General features: G+C 35.2%; 1 protein-coding gene across 1 annotated transcript; it reads left to right on the top strand.

The window, feature by feature from the left end:
• Positions 1-5,930: 5,930 nt before the first annotated feature.
• Positions 5,931-17,422, top strand: LOC136677379 (uncharacterized). The gene is given in 4 exon segments (XM_066654902.1): positions 5,931-7,891; positions 9,471-10,488; positions 11,731-14,721; positions 14,724-17,422. Coding segments are annotated over 4 exon segments (6,786 nt in total). The 5' UTR covers positions 5,931-7,813.
• Positions 17,423-24,539: the final 7,117 nt, after the last annotated feature.

Raw genomic sequence — 24,539 nt, 5'->3', positions numbered from 1 at the left:
CCTCCCAATTACAGAAATCCAGCATGAACACAGAAACTGCACATAACAAGTAATTGTGCAATTGTAGCTCTCCCTTTTGATGGATTTCTGTCATATTGTACATGCTCCTTCAGGGTAAGACTCTAGATATGTATGTAAATTGTGGTCTTAATTGGGCTTCATTTGTTTGAGATACAGCTGAAAGAATGTAAAAACTCAGCACACTTCGACTAATTGATTTATTGTTTCAACAGTGTGTCCAAATGTTGTACTTTTTTGGATAATTATTTACCTACAGACTCTGCAGATTCCAACAAAGTCAATTGTTTTGGAATAGAGCCAAATTCCACGGACTAGTTCGAAAAAGTTCAATTTTGAACAACTGGTTATTGAGAAAAAATGATGCATTTTTTCACAACACTTGCAATTACAAAGTTGTTAGGCCATCTGCAGAGTATACAAAGCTGCAAACTGCGTGTCAATACACTTAATTTTTGCTTAGATATATCACATTTTCTTGATATAGCGCCACCTAGTGGCTATCGTTACGTAATTTTTTTTGCACTTAGGAAGTGCCCCCAGGAACATACCAGTCAAGTCTCATGATGATTGGACCTTGTTAAGGTAGTCAAACAGCTGCTGAAAACTAATTGGCCGATGACGATCACAATTTTGCCCGAATCGCGTTGTTCTTAATTTTCCCCTTATAGCTTTGCCAATAGAAGAAGCATGCCAAAGGATGGTTCAAACTGCCTTGCGGATGCTGAGATATACACTTGTAGCATTTACAGCGCCCCCTATATGAATATTGGCTCCTCCTTTGACTTGGTACCTCAGAATCATGCGAGTAAGTTGAATATGCAATTTGAACACATTTGAGTAAAGTATACAATTGTTATGAAATTTTTAAGTAAAACAGACGAAGAGCCGAAGAGGTTCATTTGCATATGGCGGCCATCTTGAATCCGAATTCTAACATTTTTTGGATAATTATTAACCTCCAGACTCTTACAAACAATTTGGCACCATGATCAACAGAATTGGACAAAAATCCATAGACTAGTTCGCAAAAGTAGGTTTTGCAAATTATGCAAAATAGCAAAAAATCTAAGTGGGCGGAGCTTAGTGGTTGTATCGACCTTTTTGATTCGGCAGGACCCAAGGAATCAGGGGGAAAAAAAATTTCGTCTCTACGCCACACGTGGTAGGAGCCCCGTAAGAAAAGGCGTTATCCTTCGCTGTAGCGCCCCCATGAGGCCAATCATTCTGATTTTTTGCGCCTGAGTAGCGGGAGGGTTTACTACCTACTGACCAAGCCTCAAGTCTGTAGGCCTTACGGTTTGGGCTGTGCGATCGTTTGTAGTGCAGAAAAAGAACCGGAATAATAATAAATATAGCCGCAAGCGACAATTAACGGGGTTCTCGCAAAACAGGCCTGTTTGGAAGCACAAGGCCTAATGTCTAAGCCATCGCAATCATGAAGTACATGTCAAAGAATTAACGGTACTAGAACATTGTTGTCAGCAGGAACATGTGAAGCAAGAATGTTCACAATGAGACCTTAGGGAGCACGGGTCATTTAGGAATAATAAAGCATCTCTTTGGCTGATTTTGCAAGTAGGCTTAACGCTGACTAATGCATAATAATGCCTTCATGTGAATAAAACAAATACATCACAAATTTTCAAAGGTCAAAGAGAAAAGTTAATTTATGTAATAATGGTTTAAGTGTGCGTGTAAGTAAAAATTAGCATAGAGAGGCCATATGCAGTTTGGGCCAGTGACACTTCAAAAAGTACTAATGAACTATGTGTCTTATTTACATAGTGAGCAAGATAAGTAAAAATAAGTAAAGTTTATAAAAAGGCCTATACTTCTTTTGGTGAGCGCTGCTCTCAGTTGTGATCTTTGACCTGTGCAGATGAATAGGATGTCAAATTCAATATAGACCAAAAAAAATGTTTTGCAGTGCCATTCAAATAAACTTTTTTTCTGAAAAGTGGACTGTTACTGAAGAAAGGGTGAGTTAAGGTAAGAATCATCACAATATAGTCTTCTGCAGCTTACGCTAGTGATGCTTAACAAATACTACATAAATTTGGGGCTTATTTACACAGAGCATAAAAATAAGTAAAAACAAATTTATTATCCATGAAGTTTGAACGCTGGTCTCATGATAAGCATTTTGGTTTGTATGTTGTGATGTCTTGAGCAGTTAATAATAAAAAGCTGTTTTTGTTATTAAAATTGGTTTACCAGAGGTTCAGGTTCACAAAAACTGACTGTTTGAATTAAATGTGTACAAAACATCTAAAATAAAAAATAAAAACTTTGTACAAACATTTATTTAGTAAAAACATCTCTGTAATGTATAATATATTCATTCAACTTTGACAAAATTAAATATTAATTGAATTTACTGTGTAAATGGTCAGTGTCCTGTAGCAAATTTTTACTGTGTAAACATTTGGTTAAATTAGAAAATGCAAAAAAAACATTTTTGTGCAATAGTAGCTAAATTTTCATTTTACTGTGTAAAAGCTCATTGTTTGTCTATTTGTATGTTTAACTGTGTAAAAGTATAATAGGACAGGCCATGTCCAGGGGTGATGTTGCTTTGCCAATCAAAATGAAAGATCTGCTGTGTAGCAATTCTTTTAGTCAGCCAGGAGAAATCCCAGTTATTTGTGTTTTGACTTTAAATATTGCATCATCAAAGTTTTAGTATTGGCAGCAACAAGTCTTGCAACCACAGCCAGGTCATTGTGGGATGATAAAATGATTTGTTCATGTTCCTGAGTGTGTCCATCAATGGTTTAACTGTGGCCTTGTTGTCTGAGCTGGTTGAAGCCTTGAAACATGGGTAGCAATGTTTTCATTGGTTTTTAAGGACAGTATAGCTGGCTGTGTAGGTGTGGGCACTGTAGCATTGTGCGCTGGTGACTGGAGCGAAGTTTTTGTTGCCTTTTGCTGGAACAGCTGATGGCTATGAAGGAGGCAGTTCACTCAAAGCTGATTGTGTTGTAACAGGTAGAGAAGGGATTGTGACTGCTGAAGTGATGCTGAGTTTTGTAGACACAGCATGATGTTCACTGGGCCCTGAGAGATGTGAATCCTTCCTGTAAAATAAATAAAAATGCAGGTAGGAAGTCAATTGAAAGAGGCTTTCACTAGCTTTCTCATACACATACCTAAGAAGAATGTACACCTGAAAGACAGGGTGGGGACAAACTGTCAGTGTTTCTCTCACAGAAATCTAATGTTGCATCCTGCACTTCAACAGATATTTCTAGTAAATTTAAATGAAATTTAAAATCATATATGCACATAACTAAATAAATACAATTCTAAGAAAGAATGTATCATGTGACTGTAAAATATGATTAAAATATTTATATTGTTTGCAAGGGAAACTTACTTTTACACAAATAAAACTGTTACACAGTATACAGTACTTAGGTAGGGAGTATGAAATTTACTCAGTCCAGTGAACATACACTACAGCCTTTTACAATATGCAGTAAATATTAGTAAAGGTTAAACTACAAACTTTTACAATGAAGTAAACATTACTAAGGATTGACTATGAAATTGTATAATGCAAAGCAAACATTAGAAACTGTAAGAAACTATAATGAATGAGGAATGCTCTGTTAAATCTTCATTTCTTGCATGATTATTGCAATTTTAGTCATTTGTTTTATACATGCATGTAGCTCAGTTTTCTTCGTCATTTGACTCAAACTCCTCGGTCTCTGAAGATCCGTTTTCCTCGTTGCTGTATATCAAAACGCCTCAAAAACCTCAGCGGTTATAAACAACTTCAAACCTTTCTCCGACGTCGAGAGAATACAACATGGAAGGTAACTACTGGATGGGCAATGCTTTAGTGATTTTCTGATAGCCCATTGGTCAGGTTCAATCTAAAACTTTGACGGACGGACTAATTCACCAATTAACAAAGACAGAAGACGGACAAACGAATCCACCAATTAGACAAGGGTAGAGGCAGAGGAGGTGTGTATCAACATTATTTACAGTCTTTTTGTATGTGAGCCCGTGTGTAAAGAGTAGTTGAGTTCGTTGTAATGCCAACTTAAAGCAAAGTAAAAATAATAATAATAAGTTTTATTATGTTATTAGACTAAGGTGATGAATTTATAAAGATGAAGTGTGTAACAGAGTAATTTTAGGAATAAATGATCATTGGGGCATTAGCGTTTTGTGTTTGTGGTGTATTCAATGATCTACTATGAACTTTAGAATTATAAAAATATAATAAGCCAAATGTCCACACTGAAATTAAATTAGAACCAGTTTATAATTAAACATCACCAGTGAAAATAAGTCAAACAGCAATTATAATTTAAAGGGAAAGCGCTGGAAAACCAGTGTCTGTGTTTCCTTTGACGAAGAGCTCCGCATTTCCGAGATCACCCAAACTGAGGACACAGTGCCCTATAGTCCTGAATAAACTGCCAAAGAGTGACACTGGTTTTACTGGACGTTCTTGTAAATAGTTCCTTTCTTAGTTATTTGTTTACATTTACTGAATATAGTCGTTCTTTAGTAGTGTACTTTGTTTTTGTATGTTCTTAATTCACATCGTCAAGTTCTGTGTACAAAAAACTGTTGTAATTTGTTTGTTAGAGTTGACAGTGTCGTTCTTAAATTGTACTTTATGTTTTGTGTGTTATTAATTTTTCACATCGCCATGTTCTGCTTACTAAGAAAAACTGTTGTAATTGTTCGTTAAGGTATTTACTGGACAGCGTCGTTCTATTGTACCTTGTTATGTTAATAATTTTTACATCGGCATGTTAATTTTACTAAAAGAAACTTTAATTTGTGTGTTAGGTTTAAAGTGTTCTGGCAGAACATTGTTTTCCAACGCTTTCCCTTTAATTGCTGTTTAATGTATTTTGACTGGTGATGTTTAATAATAAACTGGTTCTAATTTAACTTTATTGCGCACGTTTGGCATTTTATTTTTTTCTAAATCCAAACTTCATAGTCGAAGTTTGTCCTAGAATGCACCACGAACAGAAAGTGCTAATGCTTCAAAAAACTGACTTTTAATTAAGGAGAACATTGTCTCTTGTATTACTATATGGATAGGAAGATATGTTTATTGTTTACATGTAAAGGTAAACTTAGCGGCGCTGTGTAGACCGGTCACGGATTTGTGTCGGCATAACCACCATGAGAAGTGTGCCTGAAGCCGAAGGTTGTAACACCATCATTACTGCACCTGTCTCCACTTGTTCATATTATGAAATGGTAGTTTACCTTGACCTGCCTTTGGCAGAATTATATTAGACCAAAAATGGAATGGGTTTCCGCAGCGCCCTGTAAGGCTCAGAGCCGTTGTGCCTGAAATGAGAAAGTTTAATGAATAATGGAAAATAACATTGCAAAACTGAAATAAATACGTAAATACACTAGGAGATTATGATAGAAAATAATCATTCATATATATTGTATGAATAGGGTTAAATGAAAATTTGTAAAAATGAAATATGTTTTTTGTTGTAATTAGAGCAAATATATATATATATATATATATATATATATATATATCAGGCTATTACGACTGTGGGCTTTAACTCCTTGTGGGTTATAAATTCTTCAATTGAATAGTTTCATATCATGATATCTGTAGGTCTAAAAATTGTAGCATATATTTAATCATCAGAATTGTATTTATTTTTTCTTTTGATGTAGAGTGGTGTTTCAGTGGTGTAGAGTTGAATTTGTGGAGTTGTTTATTAATGTAATCTACAAATATCTTAATTTATTAAAATCGTCAGTCAGCAATTTATTTTTTAGAGGACTCTTATTTTAAAAACTCCAGCTACGTTAATAGGTTTCCTGTCTAATTTGCAATAAGAGCAGCTGACGCAAGAACGTATTTCCTTTTCATTGAAACTTGCTTTGAGGTGGGAGTTCCTCGCTCTGTAGAAAAATGTTTTCACAAAATAAGTTTTTATTTTGTATGATGTTATCGGATGTTTAACGTGTTGTAAAACATAAATAAGATGTTTTTAGAATGGTTCTATCGTCAGTTTATTGTAATCTTAAACGTAAGTCTAGTGGCTAGTTTGTTAGGTAGTTAGAGAAGCACGAGGGAGTCCATGGCAGATGGTTAAGGAGCTAAAGTTAGCGTAGTATGGGGTGCGGTTTGTAGACTGCAGGTTTAACCTCAAAGAGCTGTTTATGACCGAAGTAGTAAGCTATGCACGGTCGATGTCTAAGTAATTTTAATAAATAGTTAAATAATTCCGCTCTTCTAAATATGAAATAGCCACGTTTTTAGCTCCGTGGCCATGATAGTAATTAGAACCTGTTAAACTGCTATTGTATAGTGCAAGAAAAGTCAAGTGAATGAAAAAATTTAATGAGCATGTAAAAACACATGCTTGTCAATACTAATGAAATTATGCTTTTATACTGCTGTAGAGTTTTGTTTTTTTTCCCCAAATAGAGTTCAGTGTACAGTGTGAAATAGAACTTAGAACACTGCTTTGTCCTGAAGTTAGGAGTTTATTTAAATTCCTGGCATGTTAGGATGTTTCTGTATTAGTGTTTATAAGGAGTTAATGGACAAGATAATGAACTTTAGAAATTGTTTTTCTGGAATAACTACTAAGCTATTGCCCTCTAAAGTTGTAAATCTAAAGACAAATCTTAATAATATGAATGTAGTGTTGCATACCTTGTCTTGCACACTGTAGTGTTTTATGTGCTGTATTAAATACACTTCAGCTGAGCAATGTTACCTTAGTCAGTAGATTTGTAGAGCCAAGTGTATTGTCGCTTGTAAAATAGTGTGCAGTGCATTGGCTTAGTTAATGGCTGATGTAGAATATGACCTGTAGAGCATGGCTGTTCTCTGTAAAGTTCCAGTGATTACTTTTAGCCACGTACATGGCAAATTGAGAGAAAGGTTATAAATTTGGCACTTGACTGAGTAATGTATGAGGTGCATAAAGTATATCAGCAGTTTGCTGTTTTGTTAGTAGTGGCAATTATAATTATTTTGAAAAGTTCTTTAAATATAAAGCAACATGTTAAATATCCAGTGACATTTCTATATAAAAAACTAGTGTGCAGTATCTAGTTACAGCCATAACTGACAATCTAGCTGTAATTTTTTTTTCTCAGTAATTTAGTTACATTTTAGTCAGCCTGTAGAGGATTTTGCAGCCAATTCTGATTTTCAGAGTAATGTTAGTTTTAGTTCTACTGTCACAGTAAACGTACTTTGCCGCAAAGCTCCTTATAATAATACTCAGTAGAATGTAGTTTATCATATTCATACACGTTGTTGTGGACTAACTGTAACATAGCATTTATGATTAGATAACTCTTAATGTGCTGTTTTGCAGGTAGTATGCTTAGTATGTTAGATGCTTAAATGCAGTTGGTCTAATTTTTCAATACTTGAGGACAAAACTGAATGTTTTAAGTGTAACCTTCTCAGGCAGTAACTGTCAACAGTAACACACTGGGAAATATGACTAAAATCTCCAGGAGTCCTGCAATGGTTATAGAAGCATTTAGTAGTATAGTAGAGTTTGAAAATGGTATCCTTTCCCATTAAGCAATTATTCTGTGCTCAAAAATGCATTATGAATGAGATTTGTAAGTGAATTCAACAGTTGATTCTGTATTGTCAGTCACTGACAAATGTATATAAAATGTAAGTGTGAACAGTCTCACAGCCTTTATTTTTTTAAAGGCAGAATGTTTATGTAGAGTAGATATAAATACTTATAATATGCTGTAATTTAATAATTATTCTACTCAAATTTTCTAGTGCAACTGTACTTACATGAATTATGACTTTTCTCTTTTCTATGAAATTTCCTGTGGATGGAAGATTGTACTGCTTCATAAGAAAATATTCAAGGTATGGCTTCTATTTTGAAAATCAAGTGTTGTCATTTAACCATTTTGAGCTTCATGCAGATTTTATATAACTTCATATACAGATTCAAATGGTTACTTATTAGCTAATAGTAAAAGCCATAGCTAATACATATGGAAGCAATTCTGTGTCATCAGACTTATGGTATTGGAAATATTACCACCTTTGAATTTGTAGCACTGAATTTAGAAGTTGTGTTCGTATTTCGCCATCTAGCAGCGACAAAATGCAACTAGTGCAGCGTTTAAGGTGAAAGAGAAAATCCAAATGAATGGATTGCTCATCATTGGTATCCTGGATGTGTATCTGAAGTTTTGTAAATCGTACTTTGGTATCTGAATTTTGTCTACTTAATTTGAGCAACTTTGAAATATATTGTTTGAGTTTTTTTGAGCTTGAACTTGTGAAAACATGTTCTTGAAAATACATGAGTTCTATTCAAGAGCAATTATATTCAGATGAATAATTTCAGTGCACATTTGCCTCTACGAATACAATTTATATTTTGGGGTTACTCTACAGCAGCATACTTATTTACAGGAAGTGAAATGAACTTCATTTTTCTTTTGTTCATTCTGGTTTGTGTGTAATACTGAAAGCATAGTATAGGGAATGGGAAATATAATTACATTCTCAATTACAGGACCTTCCATAAGAGGTAGACATACTGATTTGTCCCTGGTATTACATTTACAAATGCATTCATAGGATAATGTTTTAATATTGCTTGTTTGAGCTGTCAGCTATGTTTTCAGCAAAAAGATTTAAAAGCTGTGCTAGGGTATATTGAGTAGCTGGTACTACACCAGTCACTTATTGTAATAGAGAATTAGCTATATAGTAAACTAATAGCTTAGGTGTAAGGAGCAGTAGCAGCCTTGAATATCTCATGTATCAATGTTTCTTTACTTAAAAGGTACGTGACACAAGGCACCTGCTTTCTATGAAATCTAAGTATTATTAAATGGCAGGTTTACAAATTACAACAGGGTTTATGCACAGAATATTTTAAAGCTAGTCAACATCAGAAAAAGCTACTGGCACTGCTGTTCTGTCAAAGAAGCAAAAAGATGGTCTTGGACATAAAGCTGCATATGACACACACAATGGAGTAAAGCTAATGCCCTATTCATCCAATGTGTTGTCTGGTACAAGATGTTTAAAACAATGCTATGTAATTAGACTTTTTGTGCAGGTGTTTACTTGTAGCCATTTTTAAAATTTATTTTTATTAAAATGCATATAACTGTGACAATGTAGCACATGATTTGCTTAGTTAATGTAATTGTTTTGTTTGAAAGAAGGCTGATAGTTGTATAAAAGTGTTTTTTTTGTTTTTTGTGTAATGCTTTCAAATGTGTTTTTCAAATTAAAAGTGTATACTGTATAATAAAAGTTGAATGCCTGTAGTGTTGTCTGAAATCCAGTTTTACTTGACATGCGTTCTCATAAGCACATGATGATTCTTATAGATCAAGTAGCTTAACAGTTATTTTAGTTCCTATCAGAATGTAATCATTATTGTAATGTTGCAGTTCCAATATTTAAAATGTGTTTTCAGATGCCCCGAACCAAGGCGTCCCGGCGGTCAGCTGTTGCGAAAAAGAGGATGGCAGACCGGTGTGGTGGAGTTTCTGACGTGGCTCTGACTGACAGGGTTATGCCTTTGCTCTCTGACCAAAAGGTTCTGACTGACGTTTCTGTGAGCCACAGCCCACCTGTTCATCAGGCCACTGCTGTCGGCACCTCATCTGAGACTGACGGGGTTATGTCTTATCCCCATGACGAAAAGGCTCTGACTGACGAGTTTATGCCTTTTGCCCATAAAAAGGTCGATACTGATTTGCCTTTTCCCTATGATGAAAAGCTGCACATGAAATATGGTCAAACCACCTGTCAAACCACCTGTCAAACCACCTGTCAAAACACCTGTCAAAACACCTGTCAAAATCCTATTAATGCCTCTGGCTCTGAAAATCATAATGTCTTTGAGTTAAAATCTGACAAATATTTGTCTGGCAAAACCCACAAACTTTGTGTAAACCCTGTGAATTTAACAATGTGTGTTCAACATCCACAGTCTTTGAGCGGTTCCTTCCATCAGCGACACCCACGCTTTGGCATGAATAGTAATAAGCAGTGTGTTGCGAATAGTGTTACAGCAATAATGATGTCTAAAGTGAAAAACATTCTCACCTGGACTACAGCAGACCTGGATGACATCTTGCTGAATGGAGATAAGCTGTACAGTAGCATTAGAAATGCAGGCAGGATTCATGATTCTTCAGGTTACCTGTTTGTTAATGACTTACCAACAGAGCACACAATGCAAGGTCACAAGTTTCATTTAAACTACTGTGATGAAATGTTTGTTGGGTTGTTTGGTGTAACTGAATATGGTGAAATGCAGAATGTGTACATGTGTCATGATGAGGCTATAAAGAAAGTATTATCAAAATTTGATGCCTGTTTGTTTACTGTTAAAGTCAATACATGTGCCATTATCAAAGATGGGTCGTGGTATATCCTTTTTGATTCACATGCACGAAATGCACATGGTGAGGAAGATCAACAGTCAGGTACAAGTTTATTAGCTTATCATGCTAACATGGAGTCTCTACTAAATCATATTATGATTCTGGGTCTGTCTTTAAATGCAGATGGAAAACCATTTGAAGTCACTGGTGTTGCAACTGTAAGTGAAGAAAGCTTTGTTCCTGTCACTCATCTTACAGAAATTCAAACACGCATAAAATCTGCAGAGAACAAAGCTAAACTAGTAGTTGGTGTTACAAATCACTCAAGTGAACAAATATTTAATAGTAACCCAGTACAATTTAAATTCAAAGGACCTAAAGACAAACACACATCTATAGCAAATAATGAAACTAACATCTCAGCAGATAAACCATCAAAACATATGAACAGCAAAGGGGAGGAGTTTGACAGTGACGTGCTGTTGATTAGCCAAGTGCAATGTGAAAGATTTTAATTCAGTCCATTAACAACCTGGCATCAGAAAAGCATTTGCTTACAACTCAATATTGTTCATGTTGAGCATGGTCATGTAGATCTAGCTGCACCAGTTTCAATAGGTGACCCTTGTGAAACACAGAGTATTGCTGCTGATGGCAATTGTTTTTTCAGATCATTAGCTTTTGCATTAAGTGGAAGTGAGAAAGAACATATCAAAATCAGACGGGATGTTGTTAGACATATGGTAGAAAATGACTCCAGGTATATTAACTTTCTCAGACAGAATTACTCCTCTGTTGCATATTACGTTGCTGAATCACGAATTAAATATGCAGGAACTTGGGCTACTGAAATGGAAATTCAAGCCTCTGCTGACCTTCTAGGTGTGGATATATTTACATACACTGAAAACAAATGGCTTAAATACTCATCCAATAAGTTGTCCAAACAACAGGGAACAGGAATTTATCTAAAACATTGTAATCAGTCTCATTATGAAGTGGTAAGGTGTATGAAAATAAGTGATGGAGTTTGTTCTGGGCTGTGTTTGGTCAACAATGGCAACAAATACTTCCAAACTGCATCACAACGCCGTAAACTGGAAAAAATGAAAAGAAAGTATGAAACAAGTGAACAACATAGAGAAATAAAGGTTGAGAAAACTATAAAAAGGTATCAAAGTGACGAATCTTTCAGAAATTGTGTTAAAAAAAGAGCAGCTGAAGACTATTTGTATAATGAGCAATATAAGCAGCACAAAAAGAGTCAACGTGTCCAAAAGTACTCTGAAAATGATGAACAAAAAAAGTATATTCAACAGTTGTGTAAACATAAATATGCGACAGATGAGAAACACAGACAAGATAAGAAAATTTTAACTGCAGCCAAATATAACACGGATGAGAAATATAGAGACAAAAAGAAGTCTGTAAGTGTACTGAAATATTTCACAGATAAGAATCATAGAGAAAATGTAAAACAGTTGAGTATTTTGAAATACAGAGCAAATGAACACCACAAACAAAAAGTGAAACAGTCAAGTATTCTGAAATACAGAGCAAATGAACACCACAAACAAAAAATGAAACAGTTGAGCATTTTGAAATACAGCAGAAATGAACATTACAGAGAAAATTTTAAAAGGACAAGTATTGAGAAATATCGAACAAATGAGAAACACAGGGAACATGTAAAGCGAATTGGAATTTTTAAATACAAAACAAACAATTCTTATGCTAATGCAATTAAAATGAGGAATACTAAAAGAAAATACACAGAAAAAAACAAAAGAAAAATAATTCAGTATGTAATTGAAAATTTCCGACAGAAAATTAGTACTGGGCCCGAATTCATTTGTTGCTCTTGTCATCGATCTCTCTTTAAACACCAAGTAATTAAATGCAAAGAACATGAATATTTGAAAAAAGGTATTGAAATTGCCAGCATTGCAGAAAAGTGTATCACAGACAACTATTTACATATATGCAATGAGACATGTGGTGTAAAGTGTACAATTAAAACTGGTCCTACTGGTTCTCTGTGGATTTGCTATACATGTCACAGAAAAATTATTAATGGGAAAATACCAGAGCAGAGTGTGGCAAATAACCTTTCACTTGATGTAGTTTCTCCAGAATTGCGAACACTGAATTCATTGGAAAAGCATTTAATCGCCATGCATATACCTTTCATGAGGATTGTGTGTTTACCAAAAGGAGGACAAAATGGTGTTCATGGACCAGTCACTTGTGTTCCATCTAATATAACAGACGTAGCTGAAGTTTTACCAAGATCAGAAAATGCTGATTTGATGATTCGTGTGAAATTGAAGAGAAAATTGACTTACAAAGGGCATTATAAGTATGAATTTGTTCACCCAGAGAAAATTCAAAGTGCATTGGCCTATCTCCAAGAGCATAACAAATTCTACAGTGATGTTCAATTTAACAATGATTGGATTAATCCACTGAGTAAAATTGAAGAATTAGACAAAGATGATGATCAATGTGATCAATCAGTTGATAAGGAAAAACAGGACAATAATTATGATGAAAACATTGATGAAAGTCTTCATGACAGACAACAGCATGGGATGTTTTTGAATACTTGCTTACTACCGGTTGATCATGGTCAAGATATTTTGGACCAGTATTTTGATGGGATAATGTCTGTTGCACCTGCAGAATGTAACAACCCAGTCAGGCTGTTAACTGATGAAACAAATGAAGCAAAATGCTTTCCAGTACTTTTTCCTAAAGGCAGAGGCACTTTTCATGACAACAGACCACAACGTTTGACATTATGTCAATATTTGAATGCAAGAGTACTTAATGCAGATGGGAGATTTGCAAAAAACTTGGATTATATTTTTTATGGACAATACTTATCTGAATTGAATCAGGTTGTATCAAATGTATCAATAGCTTTGAGAAAAGGATATGACACCAACAAAACACATGTTACTTCGGAAACGTTGGCCAATAAAGATTCTCTACAAAGGATTTTGAATTTTGATGAAGGATATAAATTCCTCAAACCAATAAGAGGTACTCCTGTATTCTGGCAAAGTGTGCAAAAGGACTTGTTCTCTATGGTTAGACAGCTGGGTATTCCTACATGGTTTTGTTCATTTTCCTCTGCTGACCTCCGGTGGCCAGAACTGATGCAAACAATTTTGAAACAAGAAGGAAAGCACATATCAACCGATGAACTTGACTGGTCAGAAAGATGTGGCCTGCTGAATAGTAACCCTGTGACTGCTGCCAGAATGTTTGACCATCGATTCCACTGCTTTCTGAAAGATGTCATCATGTCTGAAGCTAAACCAATTGGAGAAATAAAGGATTATTTCATGAGAGTTGAGTTTCAGCACCGTGGCTCACCTCACACTCACTGTTTATTCTGGGTAAACAATGCTCCTAAAATAGACAAAAATGATGATGAAGAAGTTATAAAGTTTGTTGATCAGTATGTCACATGTGAAATGCCATCAGGTGATGACAAAGAGTTGCATGAAATTGTGTCAAGTGTTCAACGGCATAGCCAAAGACATGCAAAGACGTGTAAGACTAAGGGTACTACTTGCAGATTCAACTTTCCACGTCCTCCAAGTAACAAGACATTCATTACCAGGTTTAAAATTGAAGAACATAAAAATGATGTTAATAACAAACATGAACAGGTCATCAATTCCTCAAAGAGAATTAACAGTCCTTGGATGGAACAGGAATTAGCAGCTTCTATATTGAATGAAGTAAGGAATGCTTTATTGAATGCTGAAGCCAATTTTGAATGTGTTGATGTTTTGTTTGCTTCACTTGGTATAAATCAAGAAACATTTGAAGCTGCTTACCAAACAATGACCAAGAAAACCAATGTTGTTTTGAAGAGGAAACCTTGTGATGTGTGGGTCAATCAGTATAACAGAGATCTGCTTAGGGCATGGAATGCTAATATGGATATACAATTTGTGGTTGATGCATATTCCTGTATTGTTTATATAATTTCTTACATATCAAAAGCAGAGAGAGAGATGGGTTTGCTGTTGTCACATGCTCAGAAAGAGGCATCAGAACAAGGTAATCTTGATGCTAAACAAGCTTTACGCAAACTTGGTAGTGTTTTTCTGCATAATCGTGATGTTTCAGCTCAGGAAAGCGTATACCGTCTTACTAACATGAAATTGAAACAGGCATCTCGTAAAGTGCAATTTGTTCCAACTGGTGATGCAGTCAGAATGAGTCTTCCACTAAATGTAATACAGAGGAAAGCTGAATGGGGAGATGAAGACAGTGACAATATTTGGATGCATAGTATTACTGACAGATATAAGCAAAGAATTTGAAAAAAATGTGTTTAGCCAGCTTTGCATCAGAATATAGAATATTATCAAAATGTGAGAAGTCATCCAGAGACAGTGTAAAGCTAGACAAAGGATTAGGATTTGTAAAGAAACGGTCCCGAACAGAAGCTGCTGTTGTTCGATATCCTCGTTTTTCAGCAACCAAAAATCCAGAGAAATATTATGAGAACATTTTGGAGCTGTTTTTACCTCATTACTTGAAAACACAACTGAAACCATCTACTTTTCAAACATATCAGGAGTTTTATGAAACTGGGTTTGTGAAATATTCTGATAATGAACTTGTTTCTGTGAAAAACACAGTAGACCAAAACATGGCAATGTTTGAAAAAGAGGCTGATTCTATAGATAAAGCTCAAGCAGACCTAGAGGCACATGGTCCAATGGAAGATGCATGGGCACAAATTTGTCCAGAGACAGAACGTGAAAGATTAGAATGCCTTGACGACAAATGTAATGAAATTCAAGAGATCAGTGACACCCGTGATTTCATACCAGACCTACTTCCCAAAGAAATCTGTTCGTTAAAGCCTAATCTTCACAACATGCCAAAGGAAGAAGCAATGGTTTTACTTCGTTCACTTAATGAAAAACAATCACACATATTTTATAAAATTCGAGGTTGGTGTATACAAAAGGCATGTGGTAAAAATCCAGAACCATTTCATGTATTTATATCAGGTCCTGGAGGAGTAGGAAAATCTTTACTGATCAAAGCAATATATTATGAGGCACAACGTATCCTGTGTCGCTTGTCAAACCACCCTGATGAGACACGTGTGTTGCTAACAGCTCCAACTGGTGTTAGTGCTTATAACATTGATGCAGCAACAATACACACTTCTTTTTCCATCGGTACAGATGCAAAGCTACCATATCAGCCGCTGGGAGATGAAAAAATAAATTCTCTGAGATCAAAGTTGGGAAATCTGGACATATTAATTATTGATGAAATTTCAATGGTTGATCATAAACTTCTTGGATATGTTCATGGCAGGCTGAGGCAGATCAAACAAACTGGAGATTATTCACCTTTTGGAAAGGTTTCTGTCATTGCAGTTGGAGATTTCTATCAGCTCAATCCAGTGAAGGGTAAACCTTTATATGCTGAACATGTAGGTGGGAATCTATGGCAAAATTTTGTTTTGGCTGAGCTCACTGAGATTATGAGACAAAAAGATATTGAGTTTGTCCAGTTACTTAATCGTTTAAGGAAACGCCAGAAATGTGATCCATTGCTGGAAAAAGATGTCAGTATGCTAAAAGAATGTGAAACTGGTGAAGAAGACAGCAATGGTACTCTGCATATTTATGCAACAAATAATGAGGTTAATGACCACAACACAAAAATGCTGCAGAAAGCATGCACAGACACTGTAGTCATTCAGGCACAAGATTATGACAGGATTGCAAAAACTGGACGATTTGAAAGAGTAAAGGGTCACCATGGCAATATTTGCAAAACATGTCTTTCACGATCACTTCACATTGGAGTCAATGCAAGGGTTATGCTTCTTAAAAACATTGATGTTTCAGATGGACTTGTAAATGGTGCTTTTGGAACAGTGAGTGAAATATGTTTTAATCCTGGAGAAGAATTCCCAAAAAAAATATTTGTGACATTTGACAACGCAAAAGCTGGTAAAGGTTTAAGAACAAAAACACGGTGCTTTAAACCAGAACTAGAAAAAGCAACACCAATTGAACCAGAAGAAGAAAAAGTCACAAAAAGTGGTGGTATACGGCGTCAATTTCCTCTGAAATTAGCTTGGGCTTGCACTATCCACAAAGTACAAGGTCTTACTGTTGAAAAAGCTGTTGTATCTCTTAAAAAGATATTTGCTGCTGGACAAGCATATGTAGCCTTAAGTCGTGTGACATGTCTTCAGGGTCTTATAATTGAAGATTTCAAAGAAAGTGCTATTTATGCAAAATCAGATGTTGAGCATGTAATGGAAAACATGCCTACATTTATTGAACCAATTACAGAAACACAGCTATCACATTTATCCTGCAAGTTACTTCTGCACAATGTTCAAGGACTGACATGTCATGTGGAAGATATAAAACAAGACAAAAGGTATATGGAAGCTGATATCATTTGTATGACAGAAACTTGGGTACAATCAACTCACAATTTAGACTATCTACAGATCCCTGGATTTTCATTCTATAACAAACCAAGATGTGTTTCATATGACCAAACAGAAGCAGTGTTTGCAGAACTGAAAGAGAAACAACATGGTGGTGTTGGTGTTTATTACAAGCAACAGACAAACTGTAATGTTCATGATTCACCCTGTATGAACCTAGAGTGCATGCAGTTTACTATTCCCCATCTGAATTCAACAGCAGCAATCCTATATCGACCACCTTCATACAGTCTTAAAGGATTTCTGAACAAGTTGGTGAATCTGATTACACATATAGACAACTTTGCAGGAGGAAAAATTATTATGGGAGATTTTAATGAAAATCTTTTTGTATCCAACACAATGACTGAAATGATGCTACATCATGGGTTTACTCAACTGGTAAAAGATGCAACCACTGAAAATGGCACTTTGATTGATCATATATATATTAAAGACATTGCTATTAACAATGTATGTGTTTCGGTTCTGCCAACATATTTTAGCTCTCATGAATGTGTTGTACTTAATTGTTTCTATTAAGTTTTACAAACTGGACTGACAATTACAAAGAGTGCAAAAGCATTAGATGTCCACCAATTATGGGGGAGGGGGATACAGGGGTATGTAAAATCAGGACAGCCCCTGTGGGTATGAGCTAGCGCTAAGATGCTCTGTTAACGGCTTTACAGTAAAGTCAGAATTACATAATATATATTTACGATTCATTACTTTATCTTTAAAAACATGTTTAAAAATGTTCAAAAATATAATTTTTTAAATTATTCTTATTTACTGTAAAGCAGTACAGAGCACCTTTCTTTCTTTCTTTCTTCATAATTATATTTATTTCTTTATTTAAATATATTCTTTTAAATATTCAGAATTTATACATTATTTTAAAAGGGCTATGTGCTGGATATATTCAATGTCTTAAAAATGCTTTTCTTAATCATTTGTTAAAAATTTGTGCATTTATAGAAATGTTAATGTATTTGATATGTATGTCTTGGTTAAAAAGAAAAAAAAAAACCTCAAAACAGCTTGTAATTCCACTAGCACAGCTGCAGCAATCACAAAACTATCCACAGACTATATATGCCAACAGTCCTCTATGCACCTGCTGAAGTAGTCACATAAGGTAACAGCATATACACACATTTTTCTTTAAAAGAGTTTTATTTAAAGTCATTTGATTCTTATAATTTTTTCCTTCTTCTCTTTCCTTTTTCTCAAAGATAACAGCACCATTTTGTGGAACAGATACAAAGAAATGCAGAAGCCATAATCAACCTCTGTACATGGAATAAGTTCCTGCAACAAAATAACAACTTTACAAATACCGAAGTATAAATACTCATGGATGTTTACTCTCCTTGCATACTGATCACAAGCAATTTGATTGATGACAGTTACTGGCAATGATTGTTGTAGGCCTAATATAATTTAAAATGACAAGAAAGCCTACCTGGAAGAGAATGAGCATCATCAGTACTTGACCTGGAAAAACAAATACACAACATCAGCAAGAAAAATAAACTACTTCTGGACTTCAGGAAGAAACAACAATAAATCAACCTTTGGATCAAATATCACCCATCAGAGTCCACCGTTTCAAATAGTTTACTGTACACATAATAAAGCAGTTGGCATGGTCATGTGACATCAGTAATCTGGTAAGGAAACACCATCCATGTATTTACCACGTTACACTCTTTAAATACTTGCAGCATTCAGAACATCCTTACAGTGAATGTCATAGCCTGCTACGGTAACAGCACCCAACAGTATAGCTGAGCTTTCAAAAGGGGAAACCTCAGTGATTAATATAATTTGTATCAGCCTTCCTGATGTACAATCTATCTACAGCATTGGGTGCTGAAGTAAAGCAAGAAGGCTGATGGACATAAGCATTCTAACAATTAAGCATTCTCTCTGTTGTGACCAGGGAATTATTTCAGCTCTTTTAAGGACAAAATAAACAAAAAGGAGATGCACTTACTGTGTAGGCAATTAAGGTACTAGTCTAAGACACAAATTAGAATGTTTATACATTAACTCAGAAATGGACTGTTACATATCTCAGATCACTTCATATGTACATAAAATACTCTGTATATTTATTTATCTTATACTTCTTACCTGTAAATCTATATCCAAATCACACACCTGCACCTTAAATTACACATATACAATAAAAATATGTATCTCTATAATGGCAAATTTACAAGTAAAAAAATTTTACTTTAGAATGTAAGTTAATATAAAAACTTTAATTTACATGTATATTAGTGTAAATATCATCTGATTTGTTGAAATGGTGAAAAACAACCTACAATGAGATACACATTTTTAACTGGACAACATTTCTATCCTTGAGTTATTATAATTTTTTTGTGCATATTTATACTGTGTATGGCTGTAAGAAAAAGAAACTGGATTTGATTTGACAACTAAAGCATAGTTATAGTAATATTGGAGCTGTTAATGTTTATCCAGTAGTGGAGTCTAATATATAACATTATATATATATATATATATATATATATATATATATATATATATATATATATATATATATATATTCAGAAATAATTATAGCAAATAAATAATGAATTAAAACAAAGACAAAAAACAGATGATGTTTCCAGTTTTTTTTTTTTTAGTATTGGCAAAACATTAACAGCTACAAGACTAGAGAAGCATTATACCTGTTGCTACAAAACAATATTAATAGTTTTCAAGTTTAATTTATTTAATTTATTTATTTTAAAAAAATCTGCCACACCATCTGAAAATGATATTATTCACTGTAGTTTGTTTTATATGTATTATGTCTGACACTGTCCAAACAAAAACAAACACAAAACAAAAATGTTTCCAGTTTTACATGGAATATGAAACATTCAAAACATTCTATTCAATCTAGAACATTCTTGTAATTTGTAAAAGATTCACTGTTTATACACTATATTGAGCATTTCTAGTGTTTAAATTAAGGAAAACAAAATTGACAAATATATATGCTTTTCTTTGGACAGTAGTAATATATCCAACACATAGCCCTGAAAAACTATAGCTTGTGCTTCAACATGTGGAGTATGCACATTTACAAAATAAATTCATAATAAATAATTTTCAATACTTGTTGTTTTTCTGTACTTGTTATTATAATTATTCATTCATTCATTCTTTCATTATCTGTAACCGCTTATCCAATTCAGGGTCGCGGTGGGTCCAGAGCCTACCTGGAATTATTGGGCGCAAGGCGTAAATACACCATGGAGGGGGCGCCAGTCCTTCACTGGGCAACACACACACACACACACACACACACACATTCACTCACACCTACAGACACTTTGCAGTCACCAATGGTAACAACGTGTGTTTTTGGACCATGGGAGGAAACCGGAGCACCCAAAGGAAACCCACGCAGACATGGGGAAAACACACCACACTCCTCACAGACAGCCACCCGGAGCAGGAATCGAACCCACAACCTTCAGGTCCCTGGAGCTGTGTGACTGCGACACTTATTATAATTATATTCTTCAAATAACTTGTTGTATATTAAGCAGCTATGTTGTACATTCTACAAATCACTACAATTCACATATAAGTCTGATATGCTTTCCCCCAAAAAATTACAAACCTTCACATACTTCATCAATATGAGGATGAAAGGACATGATTAAAATGTGCCTAGAACAATGTTTACACTAGGAACATGTGTGAACGATGTGACAAATGAAGCGAGGGTATTTTGTAAGTACGCTTAAAGAGGCCTAATTCATTAGCCTTCATGTGGATAAAAAAATACATCACAAATACTCAAACTACCAAGACAAATTTTATTTATGTAATATTAGTTGAAGTGAGAGTGTAAGCAAAAATCAGCACAAAGAGACCATTAGCAGTTTTGAACAGTGAGGCTTCACAAGTACTAATAAAATATGTCTTATTTACACAATAAGTAAGAAAAGTTAAAAGACATCAAAGTTTATTAAAAGGCTTACTTACTTTGGTGAGCGCTGCTCTCAATTATGATAAAATATTTATGTTCATATGTTATACCTGTACAGATGAGTAGGATCTGAAACCCAATATATACCAATAAAATAATGTACTGTTGAAGTGCCATTCTGTGATAAGCTGAAGAGGTTCATTTGCATATGGCGACCATATTGAATCAAAATGTTAACATTCTTTAGGTAATTACCTACGGTCAGATTTGTGTGAACGTTTTGGCACCAAGCTCAAGAGAATTGGACAAAAATTCAAAGACTTATTGACAAAAGTAATAAGTTTTGCAAATTATGCAAATTAGCTCGAAATCTAAATGGGCGGAGCTAAATGATCCAAATAGCAGATTAGTTTGTCTTAAACCAAGGAATCAGGCAAAAAAAGATTTCGTCTCTAGGCCTTAGGGTTTTGGAGATATAGACTTCAATGCTTTTCCATTTGCTATAGCGCCACCATCTGGCCAAAGATGGTCGTTTTTCTTGGCTGACTCATTTCACACCTGCTGTACATTGCTGGCATAAGATACCTCTGAGCCTTTCAGTCTTTGCTCCACAATGCATTTGGCATAACAACTCACATCCACAGCAAAATGTGTAGTCTTAGACTGCCATCTGCTGATGAGAAATGAGTACTTTCCAATATTTATGGCTCAGATGTAAATGAATATTTAAACAAGAGTATTTGAGAGTGTACTACTATGTGAATACTTAGCGAAAATGGACATATGTGGTATCAGCTGAATCCTAAGGATCTGAACTTTAATAATTATCAAAAAAAACTTGCACTTTTATTACTATGTAGCTTACAGGCCCCTCCCAAAAAGAGAGATCCAGCATGTATTCCACAAGTCAAATATATGCTATATATGTACACATATATACACCTATAACTCAAAAACGCTTTCACCAAAAACTTTAAAATTTCACAAGCTTGATAAGCCTGAGGAGCAGATGTCATAATTAAATTGTGGTGCCACTGCAATCCTAGATGGCGCTATAACACACAAAAAAACTTTTTAATAAGTTATTGTCCAATTGTAGCGCCCCCTTTGGGTGGATTTAGGCCATAATAGACATGCTCCTTCAGGGTATGGTCTTACATAATCCTATAAAGTTTGGTCTGGATTGGGCTTCTTTTCTTGGAGTTATAGATGAAAGAATCTATAAAGCAGCTCACACTTCAGTTTGTTGACATGGTTTAACAACATAATGTTAAAAAGTCATACTTTTTTTAAAGATTATTTATCTCCAGACTCTACAGATTCCAACAAGACCAATTGTTTGGGAATAGCATCAGATTCCACGGACTAGTTCGAAAACCTCAATTTTCAAACAACTGGCCATTGAGAAAAAACAATACATTTCTTGACAATACTTGCTATTACAAAGTTGTTAGGCAATATAAAGAGTACAGAGTCCAGCAAACTGCATGTCAATATGCTTAATTTTCGCTGAGATATTACATATTTTCTTGTTATAGCGCCCCCTAGTGGCTATCGTTACGAAACGTCTTCTGCTCTTAGGAAGTGCGTCCATGGACATGCCAGTCAAGTATCATAATGATTGACCTTTGTCAAGCTTGTCAGGGTGCTGCTGAGCTCTGATTGGCCGATGACGTTACAATTTGGCGAGTATCGACTTGTCCTTTATTTTCCACTTAGAGCCATGCCTAAAGCAGCTGTATTCCAAGCAGCGGACCGATCGGACTTGCGGATGTTGAGATATGAATTTCTAGTATTTAGAGCGCCCCCTATGTGAATTTTCGCACCACCGACGACATGCTACCTCAAAATCATGTCCCTAAGCAGAATCTGAAATTGCAACCCATTTGAGTAAAGTATGCAGAAGTAACAGCTGTTCATGTAAAAAGGGCGATAAGCCGATAAGGTTCATTTGCATATGGCAGCTATATTGAATTGAAATGTCAACGTTTTTTCGATGATTATTAAGCTTCAGACTCCTGCGAACGTTTTGACACCAAGCTCAAGAAAATTGGACAAAAATCCACGGACTAGTACGCAAAAGTAGGTTTTGCAAATTATGCAAAATAGCAAAAAATCTAAGTGGGCGGAGCTTAGTGGTTGTATCGACCTTTTTGATTCGGCAGGACTCAAGGAATCAGGGGGAAAAAAAATTTCGTCTCTACGCCACACGTGGTAGGAGCCCCGTAAGAAAAGGCGTTGTCCTTCGCTGTAGCGCCCCCATGAGGCCAATCAGTCTGATTTTTTGCGCCTGAGTAGCGGGAGGGTTTACTACCTACTGGCCAAGCCTCAAGTCTGTAGGCCTTACGGTTTGGGCTGTGCGATCACTTTTAGTGCAGAAAAAGAACCGGAAGAATAATAATAATAAATATAGCCGCAAGCGACAATTAACGGGGTTCTCGCAGAATAGGCCTGTTTGGAAAAAATAGGCCTACATCGCTGATATGGTACCCTTAAAATCATGTCCTTAAGTAGAATCTGAAATTTGAACCCATTTGAATAAAGTATGGAGGAGTTACAGACGTTCAAGTAAAACATACGATAAGCCAAAGAGGTTCATTTGCACATGGCAGCCATCTTGAATCGAAATGTCAACATTCATTCTATAATTAGACATGGTCAGACTCTTGTGAACGTTTTGGCACAAAGCTCAAGAGAATTGGACAAAAATTCACAGACTTGTGGAAAAAAGTAAGTTTAGCTAATTATGCATATTTGCTCAAAATCTAAGTGGGCGGAGGTAAATGGTCCAAATGGCAGATTAGTTTGAATTAAGCCAAGGAATCAGGGAAAAAAAAGATTTCGTCTCTAGGCCTTACGGTGTAGGAGATATAGACCTAAACGCGTATCCCTTTTCTATATCGCCACCATCTGGCCAAAGAGTGTCATTTTCCTTGGCTGAGTCATGTCATACCTGCTGTACCTTGCTGGCAAGTGAAGTGTTTCTGGACCTTATGGTCTTTGCTCAACATTGCATTTTGCCTCAGATCCACTGTAGTTCAACATCACAATGTATAGTCTTATATGAGAAAGCTGTTATTTCTCACCAGCAGATGGCAGTCTGTTTGGATCAGAAATATTTCACAAACAGAAATATTTGAGCGTGTACTCCTATGTGGATAATTACCTTACATGGGCATATGTGGTATCAGCTGAATCCTAAGGATCTGAACTTTAATAATTATCAAAAAAAACTTGCACTTCTATTACTATGTAGCTTACAGGCCCCTCCCAAAAAGAGAGATCCAGCATGTATTCCACAAGTCAAATGTATGCTATATATGTACACATATATACACCTATAACTCAAAAACGCTTTCACCAAAAATTTCAAAATTTCACAAGCTTGATAAGCCTGAGGAGCAGATGTCATAATTAAATTGTGGTGCCACTGCAATCCTAGATGGCGCTATAACACAAAAAAAACTTTTTAATAAGTTATTGTCCAATTGTAGCGCCCCCTTTGGGTGGATTTAGGCCATAATAGACATGCTCCTTCAAGGTATGGTCTTACATAATCCTATAAAGTTTGGTCTGGATTGGGCTTCTTTTCTTGGAGTTATAGATGAAAGAACCTATAAAGCAGCTCACACTTCAGTTTATTGACATGTTGTAACAACACAATGTTAAAAAGTCATACTTTTTTTTAAAGAT

The sequence above is a fragment of the Hoplias malabaricus genome, chromosome X2 (genome assembly GCF_029633855.1).
Source record: "Hoplias malabaricus isolate fHopMal1 chromosome X2, fHopMal1.hap1, whole genome shotgun sequence".
Lineage (NCBI taxonomy): Eukaryota > Metazoa > Chordata > Actinopteri > Characiformes > Erythrinidae > Hoplias > Hoplias malabaricus.
The sequence above is the reverse complement of the archived record's forward strand: the minus strand, read 5'-3'. Positions and strand labels throughout refer to the sequence as shown.